This window comes from Typopeltis vanoorti, chromosome 5 (assembly GCF_054136105.1).
Source record: "Typopeltis vanoorti isolate ZY-2024b chromosome 5, IOZ_Tvanoo_1.0, whole genome shotgun sequence".
In the NCBI taxonomy this organism is placed as follows: Eukaryota; Metazoa; Arthropoda; class Arachnida; order Uropygi; family Thelyphonidae; genus Typopeltis; species Typopeltis vanoorti.
This window is the reverse complement of record NC_143553.1, coordinates 167,995,576-168,011,098: the sequence shown is the minus strand read 5'-3', so window position 1 is coordinate 168,011,098 and position 15,523 is coordinate 167,995,576. Positions and strand designations below refer to the sequence as shown.

The 15,523-nt window shown below is 36.0% G+C and overlaps 1 protein-coding gene across 9 annotated transcripts in view; it reads right to left on the bottom strand.

The window, feature by feature from the left end:
• Window positions 1-15,523, bottom strand: part of Doa (CDC like kinase darkener of apricot) — a 390,113-nt gene that overhangs the window by 28,440 nt on the left and 346,150 nt on the right. For all 9 annotated transcript variants that reach the window (XM_090393402.1, XM_090393403.1, XM_090393404.1 and 6 more), the window contains one exon: window positions 12,414-12,493. In XM_090393402.1, the coding sequence (XP_090249528.1) occupies window positions 12,414-12,493 (80 nt within the window). The remainder of the gene's footprint in view (window positions 1-12,413; window positions 12,494-15,523) is intronic.

Here is a 15,523-nt window from a genome sequence, read left to right as displayed (position 1 = left end):
GAAAGGGTTTTGTATTATTCCACACAAATTTAAGAAAGAACTTTCTCATCATAAGCAGATTTACTCATGGTACAAAACAAGAAGTGGGATGCATCTGTAAAGAAAAAGTTCAGGTCATCCATATTTCTGAAGTTAATGTTGAAAGAATTTGACAAACATTTGTACGCAAACATGGAATTGGGAATTCCTCAAGCAATGGTATGGCATGTTCTCAGGAAACAAGTGCATAGGAAAGGCTACAAGTTGCAGTTAATGCACGCACTACACCCCGAGAAAGAAAGAAGACAACACTTTTACGCACAAAGGTTGTATTGTGTAAAAATGTTCGATGATGCCTATTGTTAGATTTTGAATGAAGAGTTTTCATTCAAGATTTAACAAGTATAATAAATCTACAAAGAGATACTTGTGCTTAAGTAAAGAAGCAGACTGTAAAAGGTGCTATAAATTGGATACCTAATATGGAATTTATTTAATCTAAGTAATACGATCTGTTTTGTAAACTGTGACAATTAAGAGGCATTCTATATGAAATATGTCATGAGATAAAATCAAAAAAGTTCAAAGTCTGCTGGCGAAACTTTCGGGTGAACCCTTGGCCTAAGGCAGTGGCACTTGCATGGAGAACAGCGCACACTCATATTTCTTGGAAGACACGGAGGAGAGGATCTTCCCGTGTGCAAAAGAAAAAGGATTGGTACCTAGCGAGAAAAAACGTGGCAATAAAAAGGTTGCCAAAAATGCAACATAAAAGGAGTCTGCTCCCCTTTGAGAGGGCTTTTTTTTTCGTTCTTTCTGTATGGCGGGTCTCTCTCTCTCTCACCTATTCATGGATTCCGGACCGCCTTCAGTAGTTTGATGTCGACAACCATAATTCCAGAGTCCTGGCTCGGTACATTTTCGGAGAGGAATAACAGTACAGCAGTTGAGTCGACAATGCGGACGGCAACAAATGGCAGCGGAGCGAGTCAAGAGCGGGCACAACAACAGCCTTTTGAGATAGCCAGATCGAAAGACCACCATGAGTGACCATGTGGATCAAAACCAGACTGAGATGTTCTAGTCACATTAGAGGAAGAAGGACCGAGCAGTGCAAGAAGAACTAAGTAATGGACCTATTGAACATCCAGATAATTGGTTTTAAGAGAAGAAATGTTATAAGATAGTGTGCAAGGAACTCCAATGAATGTTTCTTTAGAGAATGCTAAATAGATGCATTGTATCAATAATGTTATGTGAAGTGATTAACGAAATTAAGTAGAATAATTCTATGGATGCAAGTTTTGTCAATATATTGTATAGAGGGATATAGAGAGCTCATGATAGAATCCAGTCGAGTTGAGATTTAGTTCTCCTAAATTGCTCTATAACTTAGAATGATATTAATTTAGTAGAGTGTATGTATGTGAACTTGTAATCTTATTTTCTAAATAAATGTGCTTTGTATTTTACCTGAAATTTGGCCTGAGATTGAATTCAATGCACCACTCATTTAATCTAGAACTAGAGCGTCAATAACCACGACTGCAAACGACAATTGACAAAGGTGATATAGATAATTAAGTGCTAAGTATTAATGGTAGATTGATCATCGCTGTATGTTTATCTGAGAGTTTTCCTTGGTTAAGGAAACCTTCTAACCTAATAATATTGGCTGGCACAGTGAAACAAATAAATTTGCCAGTGTTGTGTTGTTCCCTTGTATTTTAAGGCCACTTTCTATCTCTTGTAAGCATAAATCACACTAACGTATCTTTCTTTCAATAATTCCTACTCATTACTTTCAAATCACCCTTTTAATATCATTTATCTTTTAACTTCTATCTCAATATACTTATTACGTAGGCCAAAATCCTTGACGAGAGTGAAGTTGTTCTTTGCCTCCAGCACTGGTTCTATCTCCCTTTTCAAATTCAGAGAAAATTTATTTATTAATGCTGCACCACCATGAATCCTAGGATATGTTAAACATGTAAGACCAAGGAGTTAGAATCCAGTCAGCATTCACTCTTGTCATTTATAATTTTTAAACGTGCAGTCATGACCTGATAATGTCTAATTTTCCTGCCTTTCAAGGTTCGCTATATTTTATGAGCAAGTGCAGTAGGATCTAAGTACAGGCAAGACAGCATTTATACTTAAACAAAACATTTTAAGTATAAATGCTGTCTTGCCTGTACTACAGCATTAGCACTCTTACATACAGTTATTTATCCTTTTCATATATTTCTATCTGAGAAACCTAATTAATAACATTTTATCACTTAGTCTCATTATATCACTCTACTCGATCAAATCTCATTCTTAATATATATCAAGTTTCATTCACGATCTTCTCTGACAAATGTTATCCAATTTACATATATATCAGGCCTAATTAAGAACTCTAGTATATCACTCTCTCTCAAGGAACATTCATGAGACAATATTCTATTTCTTTCTTAAATCTATCACTTAACAGTTCAAAGAGTCTCTAGTAGCACATACAATAAATCTTCTTATTCAATTCCATTAGTTAAAAGACTAAAGTTTTCACCTTACCAATTTGCTGGTACGCTACTTTAACCACTTCTTCTTCAGATATCTACCTACGTTGACCACTTCACTTCACACATTACTGGATACCCTTCACGATTTTCCTCTACACTACATATTGGGAGATTTCTGTAGTTTTCCACTATCAAGATCTGCTGTGCTTTTGTTTCCGACTGGTAAGTTCCCTTGGTCATTGGTCGTAACTTCCTCGAACAAAGGAAACCAAACCCACGTGGAGGCTCCATACCAGCCGGACTTCCAAGGCACAAGAATACAGCAGCAGGAAAACGTCTAAAAAGCCTTGTGTGCAGTGTTACCGCTCCTTTTAAACGGCACGCCACTTTTCTCTTTCGTCATTCATATCTACGTCATACGTTCTCTACATCACATGGCACTAAGCGCTGCTCGCGGAATCCTCTCGTAATTGTCGTAGCGTCGCAGTGGAAGGGGGGGGGGGGAGGCACCGTGCTACATAACAGATGCACCTGTACTCACACTACGTATTTCTGCAGTCGGCCATTTCACTATCTCTCACCCAGTAAATGGTTAGTTACTTAGTTACTTACATAGTATCTGAGACTAAGCAGCTATACACCAAAACTATAATGAAATTTCACATCACAAAATAAGATAAGATAAAAAACTAAAGGGAAAATTTCTATACAAGTGCTTCTATATTTCTGAAAAATCATTAATTCTTTTAAGAGAGTGATATAGTACGCCCACCGATTTGAGGTCCCTCGAAACTACTGCGCATGTCAGAAAAAGGAGAATCCATTCCGATAATAGGGTAATCAGTCTGTCTTCTGGGATGTAATAATAAACAAACTGAGTTTGTTTATTATTACAGGTTGGAAAATTTAGCTTTTCTTTTACGAACATTGCTGTTTTTAAAGTGTAACTATTTTGCTTGTATAACAGTTGGAAAAATGTACGTAGAGTGTTAATACGTGCAAATACTGCGTTCTACATAAAACAATGTCACTTCGCTCCATGACAAGTTTCCTTTTATTCTGGGACTTTTTAAAACAAAATCCGATTTCATGAAGTATTTTCCTTAAAGTTTCTCTTTTCCAAGGAAAATTAATTTTTTCTTTAAGCACAGGAATCAATTTCGGAACAGTTGGCACTCTTTTCTCGAATACGTAAAATTCGTGAATAGTTCTTCTTATAACGTCTACATCAAAATCATTCAAAGCTACGGTTTCGATGGTTTTCTTTACTCTGTTTTTTTTTTTTTTTTTTTTTTAGGAGATTTAAATTTTGGCTTACCTTCACCTTTTGATTCCCTACGAATTCTTTTAACAGTCGACCCTGATACGCCCGCAATTGCACTTTTTATGACTTGAGAAAGGGGAACAAGAAGACGGCCTTCTGACGATTCTTTTTCGCAGAATGTCAGCACATTATTCAATATTCTTTTGCAAGAGCTACTGAAACGTGTAACAATAGAACTTGTTGACTGTACTGGATCCATCATACAAATTAATAATAAAAAAATAATGCAAAAAGAGAACAAAAATCAAGCTAGTACTAGTGCAGCGACAGACAAGAAAGCACGTGATTTTGCATGTTGGCGACCAATTCGTACATCCTTCATTTCTTTCTCCCCTTCAGCATGAATCGACTATTCTTGGCAAAATTCCAAGGAGAGACCTGAAAACGGTGGGCGAACTATAACGAAGTTAAGTCCAAGTGAAACATAATTTTCTCGACTTAACACCAGATCTAGTCAGGAAATATCTCCAGTCTGAGGTAAACCCTTTGTCTAAGTAGTTAATGCATGTTATCAATCTAGGGATCGGCCAGATTGTATAGAAAACTTCTATAACCAGCACCGAAGCTCATAATAAAGTTAAGGTTTTAAATGTAGATAAGAAAAGAGAAAAGGTTAGAATTAAATAAGAGAAAAGGTATAAAAAATTAAATAATAAACAACGAACCAAGGGACATAACACTATGCAGCATGACTCATTTTTTCTGATGAATCAACTTTTTGCTTAAGTGGTGAAGTGAATCATAATAACATGAGAATATGGGGGACAGAACATCCATGTGAAAACACTGAACATGAACGAAACTCACCAAAAGTGAATGTCTTTTGCACCATTTCTCATAGGAAAATTTATGGCCATTTTTTCTTTTCTGAGGCACCAGTAACTGGGATTTCATACCTTGATATGTTACAAATCTGGTTGTTCCCTCAACTTGAAGACAACTCTGCTGACTTCATTTTCATGTAAGATGGGGCTCTGCCTTGCTTTCATCGTAATTATATCAACGCAACTTTTTCTAACAGCTGGATGGGTCAAGTGGCCACCCAAGTCCCTGGACCTCATCCCTTGTGATTTTTATCTTTTGGGATTTGTTCAAGATACTGCTTACATGACACGTCTATCCATCACATTGCAAGAACTTTGGCATCAAATTGAAGTAGCAGTGAATAACTGTCGACCAGTTACCAAAAGTCTGGCAAAAAATGCACCATCATTTTGATGTGTGTTGTATTACAGGAGGCACAAACATAGAGTGCCTGAATATCTAACTGTTTTCTTGTTAGGTGATGTAGTATTACTCATACTTATATTGCTAAAAGTAAAAAAAAAATTCATAAACAAGTACAATCTGCTCTTTCATTTTGAATAACCCTGTACTCTGGACAGGTAGGTCATTCTGTGGGAGAAAAACATTACTAAACATCAGTACTATAGTGAGTATCATGGAAAGTCAGGTCTTGCACAACACAGTGACTTCTGGAATGATGGTCACTTTTGCCATATAGAGACAGTTTTAAATATGAATATCTTTTCAAGGTAATTTCGAAGGCTGTTAACTGTTCTGAATTTAAATTACAATGTTTGCTCTCTATGCTGAAAGTCTGGCAGATTCTCCTCCTATATAAATATCAGAAACGATTAATTATCTATTTGATATGCTCCTTCTAGTATATGGCAAGTGCCATTTACTAGAAGGAGCTTGTATTGGCTTTGTATTCTATCTTTGAATTTCTTGTCTGTTTCACAGTGATGAACATTAGTTCACACTGAAACTAACAGTACATCAGTGTTTTAGTACTGTGTTCAGCATGTTTCAGTCTGTATACTGCTTTAGATTAGTTCTGCTCACTCATTCTTAAGTAAAAACAGTATAATATCGTTTATATTATGATTCTGCATTGATGCCATCTATTCGCTTCTCTAAATTTATTTTAAGAACTCATATCTGTGGTCGGGGTGCTTAAGGGTCAAAGCTGTATAACTGAGAGGAGACCTCCACATAGCCTTTAAAGGAATGCGGAGAACCGACCAGGGCTTCTGACCTAATGTCCAATCCTCACCTTCTCGTGGTGCACCCTGTTGGGTATCTACTTTGATACTGAACGAACGAGGATGGGCTGGCAATTTGGGATTTAGCCGACCAAATTGTATTCTTATTGGTTAAACCAAAATAAAAAATGATGGTACAACATGACAAAATTTCATGCCGGCTGGGGCGTCGCCCGGTTAAACAAGGCCCCCGTTGTTTTCGCCAGGGAACCAGGGCGAACAGCGAAAAGTCAGCTACTGGAACAAATCTGAAAACAAACCCCAACTCAACATCACCAGAGTTAAAGATCGGTACTATCAACGTAAGAAGCCTGAATGGCAAAGAAATGGAGCTAGCTGAGGAATTAGATAAGTACTAGATCGACATAATAGGGGTGACTGAAACAAAAAAGACCAAAACTGGTGAGATCTTTCTGAGCAATAAATACAAAATGTTATATTCAGGCAATGACAATCAAGGAAAAGAAGGAGTAGCCATAGTATTCAACACAAAATACGAGGCTAATCTTCTTGAATGGCAGTCAGTCTCAAGTAGAGTAATGTGGGCAAATATGAGAATGGGGAACTGGACAATGAGACTTATTTGTGCCTATGGTCCCACAGAAGGTTCTACTAAGGTAGAAGTGGAGGAATTTTTTAAGGCTTTAGAAAAAGCAACTGACACAATGAAAAAGGAAAAGTTGGTCCTTGTTGGGGATCTAAATAGTAGAGTAGGAAATGATTGTGAGACATACAAAAATATTTTGGGAAAATTTGGAGAAAAGAGCAAAGCTAATAATAATGGCAAATATCTGTTGGATTTCTGCTCAGGACATGGACTGGTTATTACTAACACCATGTTCCAACATAAAAATGTGCACAAATTCACATGGAGAGAAGAGGCTAGGAATAAGAAAAGTCTCATTGACTATGTTATTGTTGATAGTGATGTTTTCTCCCTGGTGCAGGACACCAGAGTGTACAGAGGATTTGAAATTGGAAGTGATCACTATTTAGTCTTGAGCAGGATAAAATTGAATTTCATATTGAAAAGAATAACATGTAAGAAAGTTTTAAAGCGAATAAAAGTTGAGCAGCTCTCAGATGTGAACTGTAGACTAAAATACAGAAATATTATTGAAAAGAAAATGAAAGAGTTTGAGAACAGGAATCAAACCTTGGAGATTCAGTGGCAAACTCTGAAGGAAACATTGATTGATTCTGCCAGAGAGGCATGTGGTGAGGTTGTGTGCAAGGATAAAAAAATTAGAACTCCCTGGTGGACACAGGAAGTCAAAGAGGCAGTGAAGGAAAAGAAGAAAGCATATCAAAAGTTCCTGGCAAATAAGTCAGCTTTTACTCTTACAGAATACAGAGACAAATGTAAGAAAGCTAAACAGTGTGTAAAACTAGCTAAACAAAAGTCACGGGAGGACTTTGGCAAGAATATAGAAAATAAATATCAAGAAGGTGGCAAAATATTCTGGAGGTTGTTGAAGAAGCTTAGGAATGGAGGAAAGAGTGCTGTAAAAGGAATTAGAGATGATAAAGGTGAAATGAAAACAGGAGAAAAAGATATCCTTGAAGTATGGAGTAATTACTTTGAAAAACTGCTAAATGAAACAAGCAGTGATGACAGCACAGTGGTAAAAAACACTGACCAGGCATGCAGTCAGGAATACATATCCATACTTGAAGTAGAAAAAGCCATCAAAGGCTTGAAATGTGGAAAGGCAGCAGGAGTAGATGATATTCGACCAGAAATGCTGAAGTATGGTGGTATAAGAGTCTTACAGTGGCTGCACTGCATAGTTCAGAAAGCCTGGACAGAGGGACGAATTCCCGATGATTGGAGTAGAGCTCTCATAGTACCCATACATAAAAATGGAAATAAAACTGAATGTGAGAATTACAGAGGTATTTCGTTACTGAGTGTTCCTGGCAAGATCTATGCAAGTATACTTGAGAAACGGTTGAGAAAAATTGTGGAAGAAAAGCTTGGTGAAGAACAAGCTGGATTCAGGCCAAATAGAGGCTGTCAGGATCAGATCTTCACTTTACGACAAATAGTCGAGAAAGCATGGGAATATAACAAAGATCTGTATTTAAGTTTTGTCGATTTGGAAAAGGCATATGACAAGGTGCCAAGAGAGAAGCTATTCAATACGCTGCAGTTATATGGTGTCAATGGGGCATTATATCAATCAATACTTAGTCTTTATTTGAGTTGCAAGTCAGCAGTTAGAATTGAAGGAAGTACAGGAAGATGGTTTAATGTTAAATCTGGTGTGAGACAAGGATGTACATTATCCCCTCTGTTATTCATTATCTATATGGATCACATTATGAAGGAATGTGGTATTCAACCTGATATCAAAATTGGAGATGTTAATGTCAGCTCTTTGCTTTATGCGGATGATGTTATACTTCTAAATAAATCCGCTACAAGTCTGCAAGATTCTCTGACTAAATTGAATAGCTGTTGTAATAGATATGGTATGAAGGTCAGCAATAAAAAGACAAAGACAATGAAAATAGGCAGAATCATTGAAAATGTCAACTGTGTTGTGAATGGAGAACCTGTGGAACAAGTAAAACATTTCAGCTACTTAGGCACAATTTTTACTGAAGATGGTAAACTAAATATAGAAATAGACAACAGAATCAGCAAAGCTGGTATCGTGGGAAGTCAATTGAATAAATTCATATGGAATAAGAAAGAAATTAGTCGGAACACTAAATTAGCTGTATACAAGACTGTGTTCAAACCAATTTTAACTTATGGATCTGAGACCTGGGTCAGAAGTAAAACACTTGACCAAAGACTAGAGACCGCAGATATGAGAGTCCTGAGAAAGATTAGAGGCGTGAACAGATGGCATCAATGGCAATATCATATTAAAAATGAGGATATTAGGAAAGAACTTGACATTGTCAGCATCCAGGAATGCGTTAGCAGAGCTAATCTCAGATGGGATGGTCATTTAAATAGAATGGGAGAGGAAAGATTAGCAAAACAAGTGTTCTCTGCCAGGTTGGCAGGAAAACGACCCAGAGGAAGACCAAGATATAGGTGGATTGATACGGTACAAAGTGCCTTAGACGATAGAAATATAAGATCTGATAATGTTGGAGTCTTGACAAGTAACAGACTGATTTGGAGGAAAATTGTAGATAGGAAGTTAGTAATGATGTAATTTTTTTCATGTAGTACTGTCATATCCTGTACACCCCTTGAGGGTACATGACAGGAATTTGATGATGATGATGATGATGATGATATCTGTGGTCTCTAATCTCTGACCTGATTTCTGAACTCACTCTCAGATCCATATATTACAACTGTTTTGAACACTGTCTTGTATATTGCTAGTTTAGTGTTTTGGCTAATTTCTCTCTAATTCCACAAAAATTTATTTACCCTGCTCCTCACCATACCAGATTTGTTTATACTACTGTATTTCCAAATTTAAGCTGCATCATCTTCACTGAAAATTGTGCCTAATATTCTGTATTGTTCTACATCAAAAATGCAGTTGATAGTTTCCACATTCTTACCTATTTTCGGAGCAAATTTGTTCCAGAATTTATTCAATTTAGTTAAAGAGTCCTGAAGACAAGTAAGTAAGGAGTTGAATATTTCCAATTTTGATATTAGGACAAATGCCACTTTCTTTCGTAATGTGATTCATAGATGATGAACAGTAGAGATAGCATATATCGTTGTCTTAAACCTGATTTTACATCAAGCCATATATGATGTCTAATGTAAATCATATAACTGTAGCCTATGAACAGCTTTTCACTGACATCTTATATGCTTTTTCCAAACTACAAAATTTAGCCGCCTTGATATTTATTTGCAACATCATTCTTCCCAAAAGTTTCATTTAGCTACTTTTAAACACAATTTATCTTTTTCTGTCCTATTTTCTAATAGCACATACCGAGTCTATCATGGAGTCAACTTCACTGTATACCTCCATCACCTATTTTCTTCAAATTTTGCTACTGGGTCTCTAAGGTAATGGTAACTGTTATTTATTTATTTATTTTTTAAATAATATTTCAACAGATCACAGCTGAAAGCTGTCCAGTGTTTTTCAATATGCATTTGTATGTTGCTCAGAACTAAATGGTAATAATTTATTTCAAATTTCCTGTCCTAAAACAGATATCAGTCTCTATAACTTTCTTGTGTATTCATTTTATGTGAACTTATGCACAACTTTATGTTAGAACATCATGCTAGTAACCACTAGTCCATGTGATGAACAGAAATTCACATGCAATAACCATTATTACTAACTATGCTCATTTCTCCAAAAGATGTAATCTCCAAGACAATCAGCTTTTTCTTTTATCAAGTTGTCCTCTATAACTTGAAAAAATTTCTCTAATTCTCCCCTACTAGAACCTTTTGTGGAACCATATATAACAAATAAGCTTCACTATCCAGTTCTGCCATTTTGCAATTTGCTCATATTACCTTGCCTGAACCTGCTTGATACTCAAGAGGGTTTATCTTCATGTTTATTGTGGAATATTATAATTGCTGTTTCCTTTTCTTGATCACTGCTACCTGAATGCAATACTTTATATTTATTGTTTACATGTATTTCCTAACCTATTCTTGTCTCCTTTACCTCACTAACCAATATGCTGACATGGTATTTCTGCAATTCCTTTACTTTCCTCCCTGTTTTCCTACTAATGCTACATATGCTGATGGGTTCTATCTGCAATTCAGTTGAGTTTAAGATTGTTTCAGTAAATGATTTAACAAATGAAAAAAAAAAAAAAAAAAAAAAAAAAAAACAGAGTAGTGCTGAGGTAATAGAGAGCAAGGTGAATCAATTTATACTGAGCAAGAAAAAAATTAGCCAAAACAAAAAGTTAGCAGTTCATTCCAAACTAACTAGAAGACTTGAGAGAAAACAGACGAGTTCTAAAGAAAATAAGATGAGTGACCTTATCAAGGAAAGTCCTTGACATTATTAATATTCAAGTATCTGCAATCAGAGCTTATTTAAGATGCTGTCCGTTAAACAGAATGGGAGATGTACACTGGGTACAAAACCTAAGGAAGAATATTTCTGAAGATTACAACCACAAATTCAGACAAATCAGCTTGTGGCAATTTGTATAACTGACGATTTCGAGTAGAAAGAGGATATACATTCAAATTTTGGAATTGTCCACAAAGGGGTCATGTGGTAGCACTCAAAGGATAAAAGGCAAAAGGTCGCACTAAGCAAATTGTGTTTGAAGAAAGCTCGTTTTGAGAAGGTATAAAGTTGCAAAATGGGCTATCTTTTAATTTCATCATCTAATGATTTCACAAGGCCGCAGAATTACTGATATTGCCAGAGAGTTTGAAATCTCACATAGTGTTGTATCCAGACTCTGGGCAGAATTTTAAACCAATGGAATGTGTTCCAGATGTTTTCTAAGAGGTCACCCTCACTCTACCATAGAGCATGAAGACAGATTTTTGGTTATAACAGCAGAACATTATTGATGCACCGTGCCAGGTCAGCTCCATTCAAGCAAAAATATACAGATATCTTCTGTGGCAAAATGTCTGTGACAAGTAGGCCTATATATGTCCGAAGACCTGTAATCTCTGTCCCTTTATCCACAGCTCATCATAGATCATGTTTTCAGTGATGTTGTGACTATAAATATGGACAAGACACCAATGGGCTAATGTACTTTTACAGTTTAGTTGTTTTAGTCTTTCCTTTGATTCTAGATGACACTCGATCTGGAGTAAAAGTAGTACTGCTTACCAATGCAAGAATGTTCTTGAAAGGGATACGATACATACAGTGGTGCTGGGGTCATGGTGTGGGAGAAGCATTATGCTTAATGGATTCACTAAGCTACAAGTGCTGGAAAAAGGAACTGTGATTGGTGAACGATAGTGCAACAAAGTTCTACGTCATGTTCAAATGATTCATGTACAATGCCACACTACATTGTATACAAGCAATGGAGATACTTCTGGAGACAGAGGATATTAATCAAATATAGTGACCAGCATGTTCCCCAGATCTCAACCAGAGACGCATTGCTGCTCGAAATTCCCCTCCAGAAAATAAAGGATTTATCCTTGCTCTGAAGGAGGAGCGGGCCAGTTTGCCTCAACAACTCCTGAATCACTTGGTGCTAAACATACAACATTGTGAGAGATTTTCAGAGTTGTGAGAGTTTTCTGTAAGCACCATACATTAATTGCTTAACTATATCCTTAGGAAATTTGTAACTTTTGCCAAAAACATATTGCAAAATTTAACTGGTACTCAATTTATAATGTATTTTTTGTGTAATATATTTTATATCAGTATACATTAGCTAAACAAATGTTTGAAGCAAAAAGACAGAAAAAATAATACATATCCTAAAATTAGTATAACTGCACGATGCAATGCCATAATATCTTATTCGGCTTTTGAAGATACTGACCAGCAATATAATGGAGGCAAGTGCAATGTGAGTGGCATATTAATAAAAAGTTAAATAGTATTACTAAAGTCAAGTATATTTTTTTAAGAATAACAAAACACTAACTTTGTTTTTCGGCACATTCGATATGGAAGAGGACCTAGGATACGTTCCATCATTGCAAGATGCTCTCTATTATCATGAGTCTATATAATGAGAATAATAACATCTGGTTATAATGTCATAAAAACAAAATTTTAGAACAGTTATGAAAATTTTCTATATTTCTTGCTTAATATGTTGAAATAAATAAATATTGGAAGAGCACTGTATTACAGGAAACCTAAATTGCGTATATCACAGCAATATATGTGGGGGGGTTCTCACACACTTAAATTCCCATGGGTGTGTGACAATGAGTCAAGCATTATGGACTATTCTTCCTTCAACATGCCCACCAGTTTATACATCATTTTTGGATGGAATGATCTGGACCACAACAGCTATTGACCAGAGAAGGAATGTGTTGATGCTATTTTTATTTGGTTGAAATTTTTCAAATTTTCCTAAAACCATAACACATTAGCACCTATACTTTGATAGGTTACATTGTCATACTGAAACAATGTTTCAGTATGACAATGTATATTCCAGGTATATTCCCTAAAATTGCCACAATGTAGGGAGCACTGCATTATGCTATAATGTTGCATTCATCCTTCTAGGCATGACAACCAAATGTCTGTCTCAGTCTATGTCAGTGGAAACAGATGCAGACCTTTATACACCTCTGCCACAATAGCTGACACCAAACCTCTGCCAAAAAAATTCACAGTTCAGGTGATGCACTCAAACATAATTGTTCCCCAAACATCCAACACAGCCATACTCCTAGCTGCTGAGAAACAGACAAATGCATGGATTTTTTGCTTCTGATATGGACTTCCTCTGTGAATTAGCCAAAATGTTTTTTTTTTTTTTTTTTGTTGTTGTTTTGTTTCTTTTACTATCAACCACAAGAGATTACAGAACTTATAAAAAAATTGATACTGTGTGTGACAGAGGTTAAGAAAGAAGGAATGTGTCGATGTTATTTTTTGAAGAGATGCAGGTTGCACATTTTGAAGAATGCTTTGTGTAAAAAAACTGTTCCAGAGAACAGAAATAGGTGGAATAAAAGTTGAATAGAAGCAACAGGTTTGGTTGATTAATAGTTGAACTGTAAATGGGTGATGAGCAGTTGTTGTTCACGGTATTGTAGGGTTAGCAGATATAGAAGAATACCATAGATGGTAGATGATGCTGCAGATGCTACCATAGTCGCTGAACAGCAACTATGTTAATTAGTCAAACTGCCCTCTTTTGCATAGCAATAAGAACTTTTAGATAGGAATTTGATGGGCAGATTCCAATTTATACAGAGCCTCTGTAGCTCACTCAGTATAGATGAAGCAAGTATTTTGTTGTATAGTAAGAGAAGGAGATCCAGTTAATGTGATGTTTCATTATTATTTCATAATGGATGTCATCAGTCCCTACCACATTGGCATGAGAGAGTAGTGGTAGAGCTCGTTACAGTTCTTTCATAACAAATGGCTGATTATATGGCTCTAGCCCATTTGTATAAAAGTTTAGCATCTCTTTCTCTTGTTGTTTCAACATTAAAAATTCAGGAAGACATGAAGCTGTTGCTGACATTCCAGCAAAATTTTCTCCCAAAGTGTCTGCAGTGGGTTTGGGTTCAACAATATTATATTCCAGGGTAGACAAAATGATGTGTTCTATATATCTACACTTAATTTTCTAGATTTTATCTCATGCAGTGGTTGTTTGATTAACAGATGACAAACTGGATCGAAGATTGCTTTTGACTCTATGTAACATGCTTTAGTCTGACATTGTTTGAAAGTATGACATTTTATATCTCTGTCTTTATTTATTTTTTGACTTGGCACTCACAGATCCATCAAACCCATGGTACTCCACCAAGGCTTTGGAAAGAGTGGAAATTGAGATGATGTTTTGGGAAATGCAACTGTTGCTGCTTGGAGAGTACTATCTGTTACATATGTCACATATTTCATTGAAAGGTGTTTAACCAACTGCTTCAGCATTAAATTTTACAAGATGAGAAAAAATATTCCAAAAAAAATTATCACTTCCATATATGTTCTCTTTGAGATCCTACATGAGCAATGGAAGAATAGCAGCAGAGCAGATAGTAAGATATATTACAGAATATGAGCAGGTGGGCATGAAAGAAGGTACTTAGTCTATTATTAACAAGGGAGAGGCCATTATTCTTAAGTATGCACTAAATGATACGGCCTCATCCATTCATGTTGACACTACCCCACAGAATGTTGTGTTCGTTAAAGTCACTTATAAGAAGTATGGGCTCAGACAGCTACAATATAGTTATCAAGGTTGATCTTATTTAAACTCAGAACTTGGTGGTAAATAAATGGAACATATTGTAATAGAAAATCCAATGGATAGGTGAATCACTACTGCTTCAGAACAGTATTAAGCTGGATATGCTGGAAAGGGGTATGATTGTATAACTGTCCACTAGGATAGCTAATCTACCATGAGCAGGACTATCTCCAGTTAAATCTATACTGGAGATAGTCCTGCTCATTATCTTTAAATCATCTAAACAACAGTTTCCTGCAGATAGAAACAGAATGGTTCATGTTTCTGCAGCAGAACCTCGATATTATCAATATTTTGGCAGAATCCACGATAGTTCCACTATAAAAATTTATCAATTCATTTGGCTTTGTAAACTTGTCTAATTTCTTAGAAATTGAGTGTTTACCTTTGTCAAGCTTATTTTGATTTGAGGATGTGCAGAAGGTCAGCATCCATCTCTTCCTCTGGAAAATTGATTAATACATCATCTGATGCATTCAATTTCCTTTCAGTGGATACAGAAGTATCCATTTTTTTTTTTCTGTGGGGATTCCTGGTGGTTTATCTTTCAGTAATATCCTTGCTCTAATTTTCTTGATGTGGGTTCTCATGAATGAGATCATTTTTGGAGTTGTTTAGGAGTGAGACCATAATAGGTCATGCAACTGATATACCTTCCATAAACAAGCATTCAAGGTCATGAAGTTCTGGTATGGTGAAATTATCAGATGGTGGAATGGAAAGACATATATTTATGATTTTTTTGATGTTTTCTTAACTGCAACCTTCTCAAAATAAGAGGATTTCAGGACAAGCATAGT